We start from the raw sequence: 20,729 nt of genomic DNA, 5'->3' as shown, positions 1-20,729 counted from the left end.
ATTATTCATGACTTCATAAATAGGCTGCCGTGAAAACTGTATGCTGTACCTTACATTTCTATTCTCCAGAGATACCCAGAAGAGTTGGCCCCACACATGCATCCATACACACTTACTTACTTACTGGCTTTTAAGGAACCCGGAGGTTCATTGCCACCCTCACATAAGCCCGCCATTGGTCCCTATCCTGAGCAAGATTAATCCATTCTCTATCATCATATCCCACCTCCCTTAAATCCATTTTAATATTATCTTCCCATCTACGTCTCGGCCTCCCTAAAGGTCTTTTTCCCTCCGGCCTCCCAAGTAACACTCTATATGCATTTCTGGATTCGCCCATACGTGCTACATGCCCTGCCCATCTCAAACGTCTGGATTTAATGTTCCTAATTATGTCAGGTGAAGAATACAATGTGTGCAGTTCTGTGTTGTGTAACTTTCTCCATTCTCCTATAACTTCATCCCTCTTAGCCCCAAATATTTTCCTAAGCACCTTATTCTCAAACACCCTTAACCTATGTTCCTCTCTCAAAGTGAGAGTCCAAGTTTCACAACCATACAGAACCGGTAATATAACTGTTTTATAAATTCTGACTTTCAGATTTTACGACAGCAGACTGGATGATAAAATTTTCTCAACCGAATAATAACAGGCATTTCCCATATTTATTCTGTGTTTAATTTCCTCCCGAGTATCATTTGTATTTGTTACTGTTGCTCCCAGATATTTGAACTTCTCCACCTCTTCAAAAGATAAATCTCCAATTTTTATATTTCCATTTCGTACAATATTCTCGTCACGAGACATAATCATATACTTTGTCTTTTCGGGATTTACTTCCAAACCTATTTCTTTACCTGCTTCCAGTAAAATTCTCGTTGCATCCATACACACACATATACAAATTCAGATGACTCTCTTATTTAAAAAAAAAAAAAGGGAGCTATTGTAGGCGTCCAATATAAACTCTTCCATTACCACAAGGCAGGAACATAAAGTAAATCCAATTATTGTAAATCCGAAAAAAAAAAAAAAAAAAAAAAAAGCAAATAAAATATCCTTTATTCACAACTACTGTACCTACTTGCTATTATTGTAGTGGGTAGATTGCAAAGCTGCCATCCAAACAATACCATCAAATTCAAAACTACAATTGAAAGCAACAGTAGAAAATAGGAACAAGCTGATAATGACGATGACAATAATAATAAAATTCTGTGACACAACAGCCCATGAAGGGCGAAGGCCGAACAGCCAACTTTAACCTCACTTCCACATGACTCAGCAGAGGTGAACGATCATCCAACAAGTACAGATGTATAGTGAGGATCATGTAAGAGCAGTTCCGATGGAAAATGTTTGAACACCCGGCATATCATTTCAACTCAGTGCCGAACGGCTTCCACCTCTTCCCTGAACTGAGAAAATAGCTAGGAGGGTAGAGGTTTCAGACTAAAGAGGAGCTTCAAAACAACGTTAAGGCCCATTTCAACTCACTGGCATTGGAAAGTTCATCCACAGTAACCATGTTTGTACATAACTTTTGGTATTAAATTCTTTTTGTTATTTAACTTGTCTTCTTTTTATGGACCATCGGAAGTTGGATGAGAAAAAAAACAACTCTCGTATTTGAATCCTGAGAACATTGTATTGTCCACACCTGTGGAGTAACAGTCAGCGCGTCTGGCTGCGAAACCAGGTGGCTTGGGTTCGATTCCCGGTCGGGGCAAGTTACTTGGTTGAGGTTTTTTCCGGGGTTTTCCCTCAACCCAATATGAGCAAATGCTGGGTAACTTTCGGTGCTGGACCCCGGACTCATTTCACCAGCATTATCCCCTTCATCTCATTCAGATGCTAAATAACCTAAGCTGTTGATAAAGCGTCGTAAAATAACCTACTAAAAAAAAAAACATTGTATTGTGTATATATAATTTTAAATAGATAGGTGTCTTAAATAAAAATTGATAATGAGAAGTGCTGAAATGGCATTTTATTTCACGAAATATCCATCGAAATAGAAGCATGTATAGCACAGAAATCAGGAGATCTACTTCATCAAAAAAAAAATCAGGTCTTTACTAATACAGTACATAACAAATAAATACATCTCTATTACCTGCTTATGGTTGGGTGTGGAATGGCAGCATCACTCCTATCACTAACATCTTCATCTGCAATCCGACTGTTTGAGGTAGAGGTTATTGGTTCCAACCAGGCGGCTTTGTACATCACAATGTTGGGATGGTTTAACTTGGCTAACATTTTGACTTCATGCAAGTTGCGTAGAAAACGGCTAATATTATGATATCTGCAAACAAAAATAAAAGAACAATTCGATTGCACTCGAGAATGATTTGAATGTCATATTAAAATGTAAAATAGATAAAATATTAATAAAGTAATTAGTAATTTATAAGTAGGCTATAAGACAGTAAAATTAGATTTTGTCTCTGTTTACTCTCGCATGCTATATAATATTGTGACAGCGACGTGAGATTCGAACTCACGACCAGCGTCCCGCAAGAAAGCAGATCGCACGGGGACGGCGCGCGGCGGAGAGAAGTAAGGGGAAAGGGCCTACGCGGCGAGAGAGTGGAGAGAGAGAGTGCGCGCGCATCTGGTGCTGGTAGAGAGGAGAGGGCTCTGGATTTTTCTGGAGTGCCATCTCTAGAGACGTGTGGAATTTTCGAGGCTACGTCGCTGTGGTTATAAATTACGGACGCGAAGGAACGACAGTAGTTTTTCAGTTATTCAGTCGGTGAGTAAGCCAGAGCAAGCAAGCCAGACTTGTGTGCCGGAGTTTGACTCGAGTGTGCGTCCGCATCTGCATCAGCATCCGAAGGCCTGAGTTCGAGTGCAGTGGACCGCAGTTGGAGGGACCTGAGTTCGAGTGCAGTGGACCACAGTTGGAGGGACCTGAGTTCGAGTACAGTGAACTGTCTCTGAAGGTCTGTGGTTCGAGATACTGTGAACTCGAGTGACTGAGATAGAAGAACTGTGAACTGAGAACTGATAGTTCTGATTTGTAAATAGTGCTTTGTAAATATTAGTTAAGATTAACAGTTCATTGTTGTTCATACTAGTCCAAGTAAATTGTCATTGTCATCAGTGGAGTGCTCTAACGAATACTGTGTTGAGTGAAAATCCAATTGTTGACGAGAGCGTTTAAGGCGAATTGTAGAAAGGAATTATTGTTGTGAGGAATAAATTACATTGTTGTTACTAATAAAATTCACAATATTTTATCCATTACTGGCATCTAAATTTAATTTTAAATTGTAGGCCTTTTCTTTCGCGAAGAAGTTATAAATGAATGTAAGAATTTGATTGTTTCTAATGTGTTGGTTGTCATGGAGAGAGTGATTTAAAAAATGTTAATTCACTGCTGAGTTAATAGTACATTATGCAACGAGCCTATAATGATAGTAATTAAGAATCGAGCTTCTTAATTACCATTATAGGCGAGTTTCATACGACTTTTTATGCTCGACCATATTTCTAACTTGAAATTACCGGTATTCAGATGTATACATTTTATTTGTAACTGACAAGATCGGAAGTGACCTTGTTCTAGGTCGTGAATTGTGAGATGTGCGCAGACGCGAAAGTATTGATTTTTTCCGAGGAACAATAATGTCATTGACCTTGACGTAGTCCCGTTAAACTTGATAATATTATAATATTATAACCTTGATTATTGAATTCGACATTGAAAAACGAGATGACAAATTGAATTTATTTGAATATTATTTACAATTAATGCTAATTATTATAGTAACAGAACATAACCTTCTGCGACAGTATTGGATTTCCAGCCTCTGTGAATTTTCGCTAATTCTCTTTCGATTGCATATCCGAGAATAATCGATACTTGCGGTTTTATAACGGTACAAAGCTGACTTGTCATTGGCTGAACACATGTAAGCTGAGTTATCATTGGCTGAAGACCTGTACTTTAATGAGTAGGTGTACTTTAATGACATGCATTAAAGGACTGCTACCAGATGTATAATTAGTACATTTTGGCATGGTCGAGCATAAAAACTTTTAATTCACTGCTGTGAAATAGACTGATCTCTTTCCTATGGTGATCTGCTCACTTAAGTTGGGTCTTGCAACTAGTGCTAAATAGACGACTGTGATCACCTAATAGCAAATAGATACCGTATTAGGAAATTTTATGTTTTTTTTTTTCCCTGGAATTAATGATCTTTTGTTTAGTCGTCTTCATTTATTTATACTTGTGTTATTTCTTTTTCTTTTCCTCCTCCATTGTTTTTTTTTCATTATAATTGTGTACCTACCATTTACTCAAAAAAACAACAATTTTTTGGTAAGCTTTGTCTTCTAGGCAGCCTTCACTTGGAGGAAGCTGAATAAAATAAAATTCAAAATAATAATAAGTCACTGTTTACGTTGCTAAGAACAGTGAAATAAAGACCAGCTGCCAGTCATGGATGAAAGTAATTTTCTAACATTTAAATGTACAGTTTTGACAATATCATAAGGACAGGAAAAGTACACTGTACACATATAGCAATTGATTCATCTCGTCGTCATCTTCTTCTTCTTAATTGGTGCAACAGCCTGGAAGAGCCTTAACCTCCTTGATGAACCTCTTTCATCCATGTCTACCTCCGCACATCGTCTCCAATTCTTTACTCCAAACCTTGACAAGTCTCGGTTTATCAATCCCACCATCTGGATCATGGTCTGCCCCTCAATCTGGTTCCATCCAGGTAATTACTTAAAATCATGCCGACACTCCTTGTTGCTTCCATCCATCCTATATGCCCTAACCACCTTAATGTCGATAATCTTACGAAGGATTCTACATCCGTTTCCTTGTACATTTCATACAACTCCTCGTTGTATCTGTTTTTCCATTCATCATCCACTTTCACAGCCCCAAAAATCATCCTCAAAAATTTTCTTTTCAAATATAACGATTTGTGTGCATATATCTTTATTTAAAGTCCATGTCTCAGCCCTGTATGCTAAACTGGTCTTATTAAGGTTTTATAAATCTTGTCTCGTCTTAAATGCAGATTTTTCAGAGAGGGTGTGCCTTTGGGATCACTAACTTTAATGTAATTTACAATGTGAGTTATTATAAAACAGATCTTAAGAAAGCCAATTACGTAATGCAAAATGGTTACCGTCAATGAGTTATTGAAAGCAAAGATTGAGGTCTTCCACCTTTAGTTGTATTTATTTTCCTCCCACTTGCATCAGGTGGTCATGATAGCTCAGAAGATAAATATGACACTAGTAATAAAGATATTCCAAGTTCGGGATCTGGTTTATCCCCTTCTTTTTCATTCTTGTTCTGTTACTCTATGTTTAAAATAAGGTAGAAACAATGGCACTGCTTTTGCTAAATAATATGCTAACTTACTGTGAGTAATATTATCTCAGCATTATTCCTACCCTGTGTCTACATTCATGCTGATATGGAGTTTATTGTTGCTATTAGTATCTACGAGGCGTGTTCTTAAAGTAAGTTCCAAAAGGGTGTAGAAAGTAAATGGGAAAATATTTACAAACCATTTTTGTAGCATTGTATTCCCCACGGTTCAATTACTTCTCAACATAATCTCCACCATTATTGAGGCATTTATCGAGTCGTGGCACAAGTCTTTCTATTCCCTCATTGTAGAATTCACCAGCCTGTGAACCACTCCGCAACATTTGTAGAAAATTCAAGGAAAGCGAAGAAATTGTGAACCTCCTGTCCTCATGAATTTTTTCATCGACAGCACGCACCAAATCGTCATTGATCAAAGATGGCCGACCGGTATGCTGCTCGTCATGCACAGAGATGCGGCCCTCGTTGAACTTCCTAACCCATCTCCTGACCATTCCATCACTAATGGCATCATCACCATACACCTCACAAAGTTGACGATGAATGTCAGCTGGTTTGATGTTTCTCGCATTCAAGAAACAGATAACAGACCGCATCTCACAGTCGGCGGGGTGCTCGATCACTTTAAACATTTCAACTGATCACAACTAACCACACACACTCGGACTGAAGCTCTGAAACTGCATGCACAGCTTGTCTGAGGACTGAAGAAGAAAACACGTATGCACAAAATAACGATTGCTGCGATGCGACAGCTATAATTGAAAATGGAACTTACTTTAAGAACACGCCTCGTAAAAATATTGTATACTTAAATTATTTGTCTTACTGTAGACAGATTTTCTTGATGGCATATTCGACTCCATCCAATTTATTTCTCGCTTTGTACACGCGGCCAAAGCCCCCACGTGCTATGTATTCCAGCTCCTCATATTCTGTGCTGTAGCGAGACCAGTCTGATGTCAGGACTGTTTCTGTTGCATTGAAGTCATACCTGTAACCAAAACGAATTGTAAACTTGTGAGCATTTAAATTTTAAGGTTATGAGCATTCACAAATGTATAAAACTTTGAAATTTCATTCAAATTAAACAAAAAGATACACGAGTTACATGGAGTTATAACAAATCATGGTAAGAAATATAAATCAACATCAAATAAAATGAGTTAAACTTGTATGTATTGAAATAAGTCATCAGAATTACTGAATGCTTCCTGTTTCGAATAATGCTTGTGAAATGATTTAGAAAGTGGCTGAAGAACTTCAATGCTTACACCGGAATAGGGAATTACTATGGTTTTAATGAATAAATGGCGAACTGCGGCAGGAGAAATAGGAGTATCCTCGAACTGTTCAGAACATGGGAGAGGTGACAGTAGGAGGAAGAAGAATGAATTGCATAATATTTGCTGATGACACGGCGTTGTTAGCAGAAGGGGAGATGATATTAAGGGAGATGGTAGGAAATGGTATTGGAGCTAAATGACAGCTATAGCAGTATAGGCTGAAGATAAATGCAAATAAAACAAAGACCATTGTTATCGGAAAAAAAAATAACATAAACTTGCGAATTCTAAATGAGGCAGTGAAACAAGTGGACAGTTTCAAATACTTGGGATGTACTATCAGCAGTAACATGAACTGCTGCAAGGAAGTGAAAAGGAGGACAGCAATGGCCAAGGAAACTTTTAATAGAGAAAAGAGCATCTTCTGCGGACCTCTGGAAAAAGAACTAAGGAAGAGACTAGTGAATTGTTTTGTGTGTAGTGTGACATTGTATAGGGCAGAAACATGGACATTACGACGAAGTGAAGAGAAGCGGCTAGAAGCATCTGAAATTTGAGTAGAGAGAGGAATGGAGCATGTGAAATGGATACACAAAATAAGAAATGAAGCTGTGCTAGAAACCATGGGTGAAGGAAAAATGCTAAAACTGATCAGGAAGAGAAAAATAAATTGACAGGATCACTGGCTAAGAAAAAACTGCCTACTGAAGAATGTACTAGAAGGAATGGTGAACGGGAGATGACAGACACAGACTAAGAGGAAGGCAAAAAATAGGAAAGATTGGAGAATGCTGGATTTGCAGTGAAAGATTCTATCATGGGCAGAAAACTATGAATGAATATACTCCGTATATAGAAATGATATTACACAGATGAAGAGCAGGTTCTGTGACCCAAAGTGATGATATTTGCTTTATATACTTATGACAGGAAATGCGTCATGTCAGCGGCAGAGGCAAGGAAAGTATTTTTAGTGTTGTTGTTCCTATGACATTCACAAATACACTTCTGTTACAAAGAAGCAGTTTGTGCTCAAATGTGAGGTTCCTTTCAATCCAACAATATTTGTTTCTGTGTGGAAATATTCGAATATTAAGTCCCTTTAAGTTATTGTACAGATCCTAGCTTATAACCTCTTTATAAGAATGCAACCCACGTGATGTTAGGCCTTTGTGTACGATGAGGTAAATCAAGTGGCTACTATTTTATTTCAAACCAAAAGCTTACTTTGCGATACAGATCTCATTTTGTGTATAATGAATCTATATTCCGCGTTTCTGGATAAAGTTATATCCTCACCTAAGGCCAAAAATTCAATATACGCCTCTCCTTGCTTGGCAGACTTCCCTCTACCACACACCTCACCTCAAGAGACAAAAAATATATAACACTCTATGCAGGTCGTGTTTTGTACCTGCAAATATCACACGGTAATCTGCAAACAAAATCATATGTAGCTTTAATAAGGCACTTAAGGTAACAACCTGGGTAACTGAACCAAGACATTGTTGTCATTTGCACTGATGGTTGTAACAGATTTGGCAACAGTAAGCAGATGGAAGAGCGCCCTTTGGTAGTGACTGCGCATGAATTCAAATTCCTCTATATTGTAGGACTGATCAATGAGGTTCATTTGGTGTAGCTTGCGGCATATTACTGCAAAGAAACAAAGTAAAATTATATTAATTACCATCTTTCACTTATGTATGTCACCAATATGCAGAGCCATTACAAGTTACTGAACGTAATTTTCAGCAAGCCATGATCACAACTTAAGATTTAAATTGATATAGTACTGTTATTGTTAAGGACAGTACTGATGTTCAATAAATTGTCTTATTTAAAATAAGTCTAAAGGCTGGTTCACAATAAACCGGGAACGAGAACCAGAATGAAAACGAGAAGCAGAGGACGTGAATATGAAAATTTTTTATTCACAATAACCTGAGAACGTAGACGTCTATGCATATCGATATGCATGTCAATAACGATATGTAAAGTCGATATTACGCATTCTGATGTTATTTGTGTATAACTGACCAATGGCATTCTCTCATGAGTACAAGGCAGCCATCATAAACACAGGTTAACCAACTTCGAAATTTCAACTGAAACATTTCATTAGGTACGGTACTATAAATATGCCCATGCATCTTTATTATCACAACCTATTTTAAGTCTACCATAACGTGAAATAATTAGAGAAAAAACATTTGTAATAGAACAAAAATGAACACAACAGCAGTTTTTGAATTGAAGCGTGAATATGTAGCGTGTAATACAACCAATATAGTAATAAAATATGATTCACTTACGATTGGTGTTCCAAGATGCAGCTATTGAAAGCCATGTACAGTATTCTACTTCATTTTCTCATCTTTATACGAGGTGCACCACTTATCGTAAACGTGAGGATTTTCCTCAACACTCAATATTAGAATCTCATCAAATAAAACTTTCTCCATGATGCACAGCACAGAACAAAATAATGCATTAGGTTATGTCACGGTCTTCTTGCTATTAAATATACGACAAAATAGCTTTAAGAGGGCAATAGAATGAATTTAGTGGGCTGTGATCGGAAACGTGAACGCCAAAGTTGAAACTTGGCCAACTCTCCATTCCTGATCCCCGGCTCCGGCAAGCTTTTCGTTAATTGTGAATGCTCACATTTAAATGTACACATTTGAACAATTTTACCGTTTTCGTTTCCGTTCCGATTCTCGTTTCTGGTTTATTGTGAACCAGCCTTAAGTTTCGGTATAACTTTATGAATAATCCTGTACGTAATCTAATATCTTAAACACCAACTTCAATAGAAAATTATATCAAGTCTTTAAGGCGAAAACGTAAATTAGGTTAGTAAGAAATGAAACAGAAAAATTACTGAAAGTAAATTAATCAAATAATCTCACAAATGTACAAGTTTTTTTGACAGTATGAACATGTCATAAACCTATTTGAGTTACTACATAATAAACGAGAGCTGAATTGGTGAACTAAATAAATAAACAAGTGTAATTTAAAACTTAATATTACTGAAGTCATCAACAATGTAGAGTAGGTTCGTCAACAATGCATTTCTCACTAACCTTTTGAAAGTAAAATATGACTTATTTCTTATATTCGTCAGTGAATAAATAAATAATAAGATAAGTAAATAAATATGCAAAAACAAACAAACAAAGAAATAAATAAAGTAGCCATCAAACTGGTAATGAAAAACTGCTGAAATATGTCACACATTTGAAGCAAATCAAAAAGATTAGAAGACTTCAAGGTTTGCGAGTTTTATATGACATACCATTAAGTTGTAAGAGATACGTTCATCACGAGTAATGCGTGATAAAAAAAAACACTTAAATCTGTGAAAGTATTTCAAGGTCTGAATAAATGACTGTAGCAGATAAGTATGAAACCGCAGTGACAAAACTTCCTCTCTGAGGGAAAACAAACTCCCTCCTTCACCTGGAGAAAATTATAAACTATATTCAAATGTTCACTTTTGGCGTACCTAGAAAATGCACTATCTTGTGATGACCAATAATTGCCTAGGTATGTTATACTGTCATATAGTAAGCTACCAGTTCTAATAAAATTCAACTAGATATAATATTTTTCTGCACGTTTACATTTATTTTAGAACTGTCTGTACTAAATCAACGTAAAATAGCATGTGTAAAATTACAGTTCTTAAACAAATGAAGATATAAAAATTCCATTATTTTAACACCTTTTCATGCTTCCATTGCAAATAAACTAGCGAATGTTTACATCTTAACTAATGAGTTGCAAGGAGTAGTGAAACACATTCCATAAACTCTCCTACTCAAATTCCATCCTCACCTTCCCATGGTGCAACCTGTTTTAACAAACAAGGCTCTGGGGACCAAGTCTCAGCAGTATAACTGTTCCAAAAAAAAATGGAGGAAATGCCATTTCAGCATGCAGATCTGTCATGGCATGCATAAGCATTCTCTAAGTGGTGAAGTTGTCTCATCTGCCATCTAGCAGTCAACTGTGAAACTACTATATGGGATAGGGGTGCTGTATGATCAGTGCTACGAGTCCACAGAGGTGTTATTAAATGGCTTTTCTTTGACTGGAGTTCGCCACCTATTGTGGGTCTCCAATGTTTTAAACCATGAGAATCAGTGAACCCATTCCAGGGCCTTATAATATACTCTTGAAAAATGTCTGGGTATAGATAGGAACCGAACTCAGGGCTTTCTAAATGATAATTTTTGGAACACCGGAAACTTTCCATATAAAGACTTATTTTGATTTCTGTTTCCACGTTATTTGCATTTAAATTAACAACGTATCTTTCAGCTCTGAAATCATGGAGCCAGAAAATATATCTATTTCAGACAAATTTTCGTTTTATGAAAGGTCCATTTTTCAGGTTTTACTGTATACCTAAATAGAAAAATGGAGGTGGAGAATACAATAAAACACTATGTTTGTGTTAGGGTGATAAATACTCCCATTATAATCAGTCAATTAATCAATAATTTGGTAACAGAATAATAACATTATTCACAGAACGATATATTAAAATTACTTTTCAAGAGTCTTACCATTGTAAAGTTTTTTCCGTTGTCGAGGTGTGTTTACCAACAGTTTACACAACTGTTCAACAAGGGACTCAATCAACAGGCTTATTGGAGAGAAATGATCAACTTCTTTCAGAGCAAGGCCATTATCTGCCATGCCCACAGCAACTGTGCTACCTGAAACACAAGTCATCAAACTGTCAAAATATTGCCAAATTAAAGAATTTTCCGGTTCACCAATGCTGGCACTAACACTGCTATCCCCATTGCCATTATCACCTTCTTCGTCTTCACATATTGGAATCAACAGCCTATTCCAACTCCAATTTTTGCCTTTTCATGGGGTATCCAATGATTCTTGATTCTTCATTCTTCAAATTACTACCCACTGCTATTTTTGATAAATGTGGTTTTGATAAAATATTAATAATCGTCTTTAGATCTAAAATATTTGAATAAGTCATCTACAGTAATGATGTTTAATGTTACTTTCAATATTACATCTTTTGTGCAGTAATGTACAGTCTTCCACAGCTCTTGAAAGCCAGGTTTAAGCTGCTCCGAAACTTTTAAGTTACTATCTTATTTTGAAATCACTGTTTTGCAATCATGAACCAATGATGAAATTGTGATTATTTCATAATTAGAGTCTGGACAGTTGGCAAAATGCCTTTTACGTAATATGTCAAAGTAATAATCCATGGTGCTACATCCCTTTAAGAACTCAGACAGACCAGCCGGCGACTGGCCTCACAGCCACATGCCAAAACAGATGTGGATGATCATCCAACCAGAATGGAGGTATCGTGTGGTTAGCACAATGATCTCCCCAGCTGTTATAGCTGGTTTTCATAACTGAATTTCACTACCTAATGTAGATCCCCAAATGCATCACAATGCTAGGTGGGCACTGGTCCCATACACTGGCTGAAATTTCTTAGCCCACGAGGACTCTAACTAGCTATTATCCCTTTTCTTGGACTTACACTGTGCTTTTCATGTTTTAATTGTCTTTTCTTTGCCTCCCTATTTTAAATATTATAAATGCCTAACATCTGGGCTTTATTCATAATACTTCAAAATTATTTCATATCATATCTTTTTACACTGGACCATCTCGAAGTGCTGCTGAAGTATCTAAATTCATAAACTGTCTCTACTACTATTTTTTTCGCATCCTTGATAATTATCATCATAGCTATGGGAAATAAAGATCCGGAAATTTCATCATCTTCTCAAGTGTTAATGGCAGAAATTTTCAATTTAATATATGTGTACGTGATAACAAACTAGTACGCAGTATCCAGCGAGTGTGGAACGCATGCCTTGCTTATATTCGGTAACTGATGGCTCATTTTTGCGTATCAGTGTGTGTAGCAATGTAGCAATCTGGCTATTAGATTGCATCAGTTCTAACATTTTCTGTTTATGGAGTAAGTCAAGAAAGAAAAGATAATTTCGAGGAAATTACATCTTTGTATTATTTATTTTTCCAGACTTCGCATTGAAGTAATTTTACTGCCTCAGGTAAAACATCATATGGGCTTGTTTTTATTTTTATTCTAAGCTATAAAGCAAATGTAAGAATATTATGGGACGAATAAAAATAGCTAACTAAAAAAAAAAAAAAACACACAAATATAGATTAAAGAAATTCGTACTTCTACATACGAAACAAACACATAAAATATCCATTTCCGTATAAATTTGCATTTTTACGAAATTTGCGGGTTTGGAGAAAGAACAACAAAAACTTCTTAAACAAATACAGTTTTTTCTTCTTATTTATTTTTCTTTTTTAACTAATGTCACACATATTGATATGTAGCCATTTGTGCCTCTTCATACCTTTTGGCGATTATTATGAAGAATCCTATTCTGAAGTTGAGGTACCCATTAGGTCGGATTCTGTTAGTCGTATATAATAAGACGACATATGAGTAAGTAGGCAAGATGAAGATGATGGAGAAGCAAACAGGATTAGAAAAAAAAACAGTTTTATTTTTTTTTTAATATTTAAAAAATGTTTTTTAACTGTTTTTATACCGTTTTAAATAGTGCGTTTTTAAGCTACGATTTGGCTACGGCGATCTTCGCTGGGATTCTGTCCCGTTGATTTGAATGTGCATGGTTTCTTTACGGTGATGAACGTCAACGAACGTCGCTGGGCTCGACGAACATCATCAGCGTTTGCCTTGGAGGCAAAAACCTGGCGATCATCACCGAGAAACCAATTGTAAAATTACAGTAGGTTATGAATTAAATCATTTAATAACATGTGATTTATACATCCTACATACCATAATGGCGGTAAAACAGAAATCTTTGTGCAATTTCTTCACTAATGAGGACGATATATTAATTGATTAAACACAAATCCCTGTTCGACATGAGCCAAAAAGAAGAATCAATGTAAACAATAACAAATCTATATTTTGCAATAACCATAACTGTTAATACAATTGAGTAAAGTGATTCATAATTGGACACAAACGATGCGGCAGATTTAGCTTCTGAAGCAAAGTTTGAGTGTGATATAGTAAGTGAAGTGGAATTCCGAGCAAAGGAGAGAAGTGCAACAACCTCCTTCTCACATTATTTTTTTTATTTATAACATTATTTCCTAAATAAATGCTCTTAAATGAAAAAAATAACATTGTAAAAAGTTGTTGTTGTTTTCTAATGCCAGGCGTTTGACAATAAAGTCATTTGACCTCTTGCACTCCAATATTTTTCAAAGTATTTTTCAAAGATTGAAAAATGGCAAGTTGTAGCCGATTTAAGTGAACACCATATTTTAAAAGTAAAAATTGTAAAAAGTAAAAATAAAGTTTTTATATAATTGGTTTTTACCTTAAAGTTATGCTTATCTTTCAGCTGGGTTGATTGGTTTGTGAATAAATTTTGTGGGTAATTTTACAACATCATTTTCAATTGAACTTAAAACAAAATGAAATTGTTCGGGAGAAAGTCTGAAATATTCCTTAAAATTGGTGGGTTCATTTTCAAGATGTCTTAATATCAATTAATTAAGAGACCCCTCTGTATAGCCTATATATTTATAAACATGACATTAACTACCGGTACTTAAAAGATCCGTACTTGTTTTTCAAGGCAAAACTTATATTATAACATTATCATATTGTCATCCACATATCAGCTGATCAGACATGGTCAACTATATAAAACAATAAACTATCCACCTACGAAGTTCGCCGGTAAAGAAACCACTCTCTGACGATGACCGCTGGCGATATCAATCATCAGTGAAGTTCGTAGTAGCAAAACCGTAGCTTTAAAATGTGTTTTTGTTGTCTTCGTCAACTAATGCCGAGTTCTTGGCAATAAAGCCATTAACTCACTTCCTCTCCTATATTTCTCACACATAGTGGGTTTATAGGAAACGGCTGGACATGTGACCCATTTCTTTCTGAAGACTGCACAATGGACAAAGTGGTGAAGAAAAAATTCCAATTTTGTTCAAGTGTTTTGACAAATAGTCATACCCTGTGAGTAATCTAAAGGATGCAACTGCACTTTTCCTTGGATACTCAGGAATTATATTTTGTACATTGAGACTCTCCCATCTTTTATTATTTGAAATTTTCTTGGAAATGGTTGATATTTTGAGTTGATTAATCTTTAACACTGAAAATGAAAAAGTTGACTCTTTTATTTTTTTTATTATTAAACATGTTTTATACATAGGGTTGCCAGGTGGGTATTGGAAAAATTAGCGAAATTCTAGATTAAAAAAAAAATTGGGAAACCGGAATTTTAAACATTTTAAATTTATTGCGCTGTTTATTAAATTAAATAAGGTTATTAATGGTGATTTTAAAAAAATAATATTTTCAAATTTACCTCAGTTTGATTGCTTATATTTCTCTGAAGATCTATCATCTATTAATAGTGAGAAATCATTTTTACAACAATATAAAAAAAAAAAAACTTCACAGTCCAGTTCTGAATTGGCGCAAAGTTATAATTCTGATTTCATTAAAACAGTGGGGCATCTGTTCCTGCTGTTTGACCATTTGTGGTTCATTGTGAGCTTAAGAGGGATTATTCCATGTGGGCACAAGTCAATTGTACACATCTTTCCACCTCTTTAAGTAGGCTAAACACTTTTTTTTAATGGATGATCCTCATCATCAGAATTTCACTTCCCTAAATATTTAGACAGCATACCTAAAACACTGATTACTTTGGATTTACCATTTATTACTTAGACCACACAACAGAAACACAAACTGAATATCCGGATTTCTGCTTTCTTATGATGCCACTGTTGAGTACCGATTAGTGGGCAAGTGATCATGACTGATTGATTACGTGCACCACAGAGAAAGCTGCCAAACTTGCTTTTCATGCACTCAACAATCAAAACATTTCATGAAGTAGAAATGGTGTTTGGTGGTTTAATGACTCAGAGGTATAACAAAAAAAATTGGTATCCTGTGGTGTACTTTCAAAATTTTATTTTATAGCTCAGTTTTTCACTTTGAAATTTTAAGCTAAGTTTGTAGGAAAGTAAAAAAAGACTAGAATATTTTATAAAAACAGTTTAAAATCCCTTTCAGTGGATTTCTTATAAATATTATAACAAAACATGCTTTACATGCAGATATTAGCATTCAGATTGTTTGCACTGTATATCCTACAAAAATTCCTTATCAATAATAATATTTGTTCTGAAAAAAGTTAAATTTTGGCTTCATAAAGTCAGGTGCATCACTGTAAATTCATAATTGTATATTTTATAAAGGCCAGAATAGAAGGCAAACATGATTTTATATTACAAATAATTAGGATAAAATAGAACAACCAGAAAACGAGAGAAATAATTTGTATGGGGAAGGAAAGGACATGCTTTGATGATATAATTTTAAACATTGTTTATATCCTGCATAGAATTGGAATATATCAGTCCCGTAACTGTCCATTGTGCAATTCAAATCAAGAAATGGATTCGAAACACCTCAAAATATGTGCTTCAATGGCTGACCATGACAATATCTTTGAAAAATACTGGAGTGCAAGAGGCCAAATGACTTTATTGTCAAACGCCTGGCATTAGAAAACAACAACAACATTGTTTATTATTAACGGGGAAATAAATAATAAATATAACAGAGAATTTTGTGTGTGAGTGTGTGCGTGCGTAAGAATTTTCTATTTCTAAGGTAGGGGCCACATAAAACGGAATTCAAATCCCTCAAAAGATAAGCAATTACTAGCACAATTGAATTTTGATGTGAATAAGACAAGATCTGTAGATTCTACCTAAAGACACACCATTCACGAACAGAGTTCTTTCTTTCACATGCTGCAACTATGTCACATGCTTTCACACTTTATTCACCTTCGTAAAAATCATTACAAAGAATTTTATGAAATGAGTAATACTATATAATTACTATGTTATTCATGGTTATTTTTTTGTTATTTCTGTACATTAACACAATGAATTTTTAAGTACTGGTAACATAATCACTTCATTTTACTCCAGATCACATATATAACAGATTGCTCAACCATATAGGCTTTGACAGCAACAACTTTTATCAATTTCACTATGCTGCCATCTAGCTACTGCCTAAGAAGTACGTTATAACGCTCATTGAATTGCATGGAGCAACTATACTTCCATCTACCGATTTTAACATGGCGATGGCGAATCTGTTATATATGAAGAGTACAGGAGAAAACCTGATAAGTCACGTTTTACTGTTTTTACAGGAGAACAAGTTAAAAGTTTTAATACCCATTACAGTCTTTTGTCTTTGGGCTATCATTCTTCAAATTTCTTTGAACTAATGAGATTGTTATTCTGTACAGTTAAACTACACAAATCTACACTACTAGAGCTATTACATGGTATCTAAAATAGAAAATCGATCATTTCGGACTTCTGTTTTCTCCTGTGCTCTTTATTATGTAATCAGGGGTTTTACCTAGCTGAAACTCTACGTACTCGTAATATTTCTAAATACCCAATCATTTTATTTCCAAAAAAAAAAAAAAAAAAAAAAAAAACTTTTTCTGTAAGCAGCTTACCTGGATCAAAGCTGGTTACAGTGGACAGTCTGGACCATGCATGATATTCAGGAGGCTGCTGTGAAACTAGTTTGGTCTGCATGGCAACCTGCACCAAAAAATTATCCGACTTCAACTCAAGTTAAAAAAATACAAATCTGTATAATGAATATGCAGGCATTTATAACTATTGCTGAATGCAAAAACAAAAAAAAAACCACGCGTATGCCTCCCCCCCCCCCCCCATTGTATACATTTCTAGTAACATATTACTTACTTACTGGCCTCTAAGGAACCCGGAGGTTCATTGCCGCCCTCACAAAAGCCCGCCATTGGTCCCTATCCTGAGCAAGATTAATCCAGTCTCTACCATCATATCCTACCTCCCTCAAATCCATTTTAATATTATCTTCCCATCTACGTCTCGGCGTCCCCAAAGGTCTTTTGCCATCCGGCCTCCCAACTAACACTCTATATGCATTTCTGGATTCGCCAATACGTGCTACATGCCCTGCCCATCTCAAACGTCTGGATTTTATGGTCCTAATTATGTCAGGTGAAGTATAAAATGCGTGCAGCTCTGTGTTGTGTAACTTTCTCCAATCTCCTGTAACTTCATCCCTCTTAGTCCCAAATATTTTCCTAAGAACCTTATTCTCGAACACCCTTAATCTCTGTTCCTCTCTCAAAGTGAGAGTCCAAGTTTCACAACCATACAGAACAACCGGTAATATAACTATTTTATAAATTCTAACTTTCAGATTTTTTGACAGAAGACTAGATGACAAAAGCTTCTCAACCGAATAATAACAGGCATTTCCCATATTTAAGTAACATATTACTAGGCCTATTACACTAATCAGACTTCAGATGTATACAAACAATGTTCTTTCTCTGACACATATCAAGTGAGATGTAGGCCTAGTCCCTGATAACAGATGTATATATCAGTCAGAACCTCAATCAGAGGCATAATTTTTAAGTATGGGTTATAAATAGAGATCGGCACAATATAAAGGTAATTTTGCCAAAATATGGAACAAATATTTCAATGCCAATACTAAACCATCTGAAGCAGATTTACATAATTATTTACGTATATTTATTATGCTAGGGTATAAAATACAATAAATCGGTATAATTAAACAGTTTTTCAGTATCATCAAATCCTTACCTGAATGCAAGAACTAGATAACAATTTTTTAGATGAGGGGGGGGGCTAGTTCTTACATTATCTGAACTCAACAATGATTACAATATGACACAAATATTTGTTCTGTATTTCCGTGAAAATAGTATAGGCCTACCTTCTGTCAGTTAATATTGTTTTGTACAGTGAAAATCCTATGACGTTGCAAAAAGAAGAGAAATTAAGTAAAAAGCAAAATTGCAAAATTGATGGTTGAAACTCGTTTAAAACATTAATTTATTTAGACGCATATAAGTAGACATGGCAACACTATAAGACTTTCACCTGATTTCAAACAATGACCAAAGATGAAACCGGAATCACTCACTCTGGCTTCTCGAATTCCCTGACATTGCAAATTCAACGGTCCTAAAGGAGAATTTGAAGACTTTACTTGCCCTTGAGAATCTCAGAATGTTGGTGGGATGAATGGCTTAAGTTTTCAAGTGTTTCCTGGAAAACATCTGCTCTATTGTATTGCCTCCTTATAATGTCTGAATAGCCTGGTGTAGTGGTAATTAGCGTGTAGAAATATTAACGGAGGGGGGAAAAAAATTGTACAAAATATGAAGGGGGGGAAAAAAGGAATATTTTTATAAAATATAAAAATTATTTCGACGTTAATTGCATTCTACACATTGTGAATCGTAAAAATTCTTGTTGCCATATTGCTAGCAGGAATGGTTTAGATTTATTTATTTTGCCTGTCGCTAGTTATGAAATGAAATAAATTGTCTACTTAATTTTTACATAATTTATTTGTTGATAGGCTGGGTCTACTGGAGACCACAATACGGAACTATAATCCCATGGGTTGCTTCTGATAAGCAAAAGTACTATTTCTTTAACTTCGTATGTTACATCAAATAACATAAGTTGTCACAATATTTTAGCCCCTTCATTGTTAAATTTGATTTTAATTTGCTAATACTTCCAAAATAACAACTACTACTACTATTTATGATGCAATAGATACTCGAGCTTCCATGATTAGAAATAAAAGTAGCCCCACTGCATGCTGTCTACATTACATGAGTGTACCATCTTCTTCTGGACTTCGTTTCGTAGTGTACGAACCTTAAAGGATTTTTTACTAATTATATGCTTATTGAAAGAGTCAACATTTCTGGAAGATTACGTGAATGTCCGTTTGTCCAAAGTTACGCTCTTAATTTTAGAATTGTACATACACAAGTCAGTACGTTAAACCAAATTTGAAGAATATCGGATGACATCTATTTCACATGTTGTTAACCCTCCGAATAAATAACTGATAAAAACAAACATAACCTGAACCAGTTCGCCACTACGGTAATCTAATCTTTGTGACATCATTAGTAACATAAATTGACACTGCTTTTCTGAATCTAATTTAGCAAATACTGGGAGAAAAGTGGTGTTAAAACTAATTTTGTGATTACATTAATGCATTTTACATATAACGTAATCGAACTTATAACTTTATAAAAGACGGCATAACCCCTATTGTCTATTAATGTTATGTCATTACATGCTTTTTAATATAACAACTTATATACCTTTTATGGTATGTGTATTATTTGTCCATTTAAATCTTCATACGTTTCAATATGTCAAAAGTTAACACTCAACTCACTTAATATCAAGATAGCCTTCACGTGGAATTCTTGTTTGGTTTTTTCTCACTTCCAGATGAGCGCGTTAGATCAACAAAGTTTTTCACTTAATAATAACAATGAACAACAAATATCTTGACAATTCTAAACCAAGTATTTCATCAACTTGTTGAAAAGAGCGCGAGAAGGCCTTTTCGAGAAGATTCCTGTACAAAATACGATTCACCACGATTATGCACCATAGAACCCTTCGGTTTCCTTCGCTCCCGTTCGTTCTATTCCTCTGTCCGTACAGCACAGCTCTCCGTCTTCAAGGCTGTGATCCTGGCCGATAACATGACGTAATAATTACCTGAAGTCTGAAAACTGATAATCAGTCCACAGATAACATATACGTCATAACAACGTAATGTGGACTGATCGATTAAATGCGAATCAAACAGTATCGTTTAGATAAATAAATAAATACTGTACAATATAATCTGTTTTTGTAACATATTATGCTATTTCAACGAGAAATGTTTTGGTGTAAATTTTCTGACCATAGCTAATATTTTGTTTACTTTCAACAATTTATGCCTTAGGTCTCTTCGACAAATGCATTTGTATAATCTATAGTAGATATGTGAGTCAGTACCATCAGGAATGCTATTATCGTGAGAAAGTTGCATAGGAGACACAACGGCCTCTTGAAA

The 20,729-nt window shown here is 35.2% G+C and overlaps 1 protein-coding gene across 3 annotated transcripts in view; it reads right to left on the bottom strand.

Moving 5' to 3' along the window:
* LOC138711130 (eukaryotic translation initiation factor 2-alpha kinase 1-like) overlaps window positions 1-20,729 on the bottom strand; it is a 50,582-nt gene that overhangs the window by 9,952 nt on the left and 19,901 nt on the right. The window contains exons 1-6 of one of the 3 annotated variants that reach the window (XM_069842475.1): window positions 19,978-20,344; window positions 17,272-17,359; window positions 11,236-11,388; window positions 8,140-8,311; window positions 6,199-6,363; window positions 2,118-2,309 (exon numbers count right to left, since the gene is read on the bottom strand). In XM_069842475.1, the coding sequence (XP_069698576.1) occupies window positions 2,118-2,309; window positions 6,199-6,363; window positions 8,140-8,311; window positions 11,236-11,388; window positions 17,272-17,353 (764 nt within the window). In that variant the 5' untranslated portion in view covers window positions 17,354-17,359; window positions 19,978-20,344. Of the gene's footprint in view, window positions 1-2,117; window positions 2,310-6,198; window positions 6,364-8,139; window positions 8,312-11,235; window positions 11,389-17,271; window positions 17,360-19,977; window positions 20,345-20,729 lie in introns of those variants that run through there. The other 2 variants (XM_069842476.1, XM_069842477.1) reach the window with 2 other exon arrangements.

Source organism: Periplaneta americana, chromosome 12 (assembly GCF_040183065.1).
Source record: "Periplaneta americana isolate PAMFEO1 chromosome 12, P.americana_PAMFEO1_priV1, whole genome shotgun sequence".
Taxonomy (NCBI): domain Eukaryota; kingdom Metazoa; phylum Arthropoda; class Insecta; order Blattodea; family Blattidae; genus Periplaneta; species Periplaneta americana.
The sequence above is the reverse complement of the archived record's forward strand: the minus strand, read 5'-3'. Positions and strand labels throughout refer to the sequence as shown.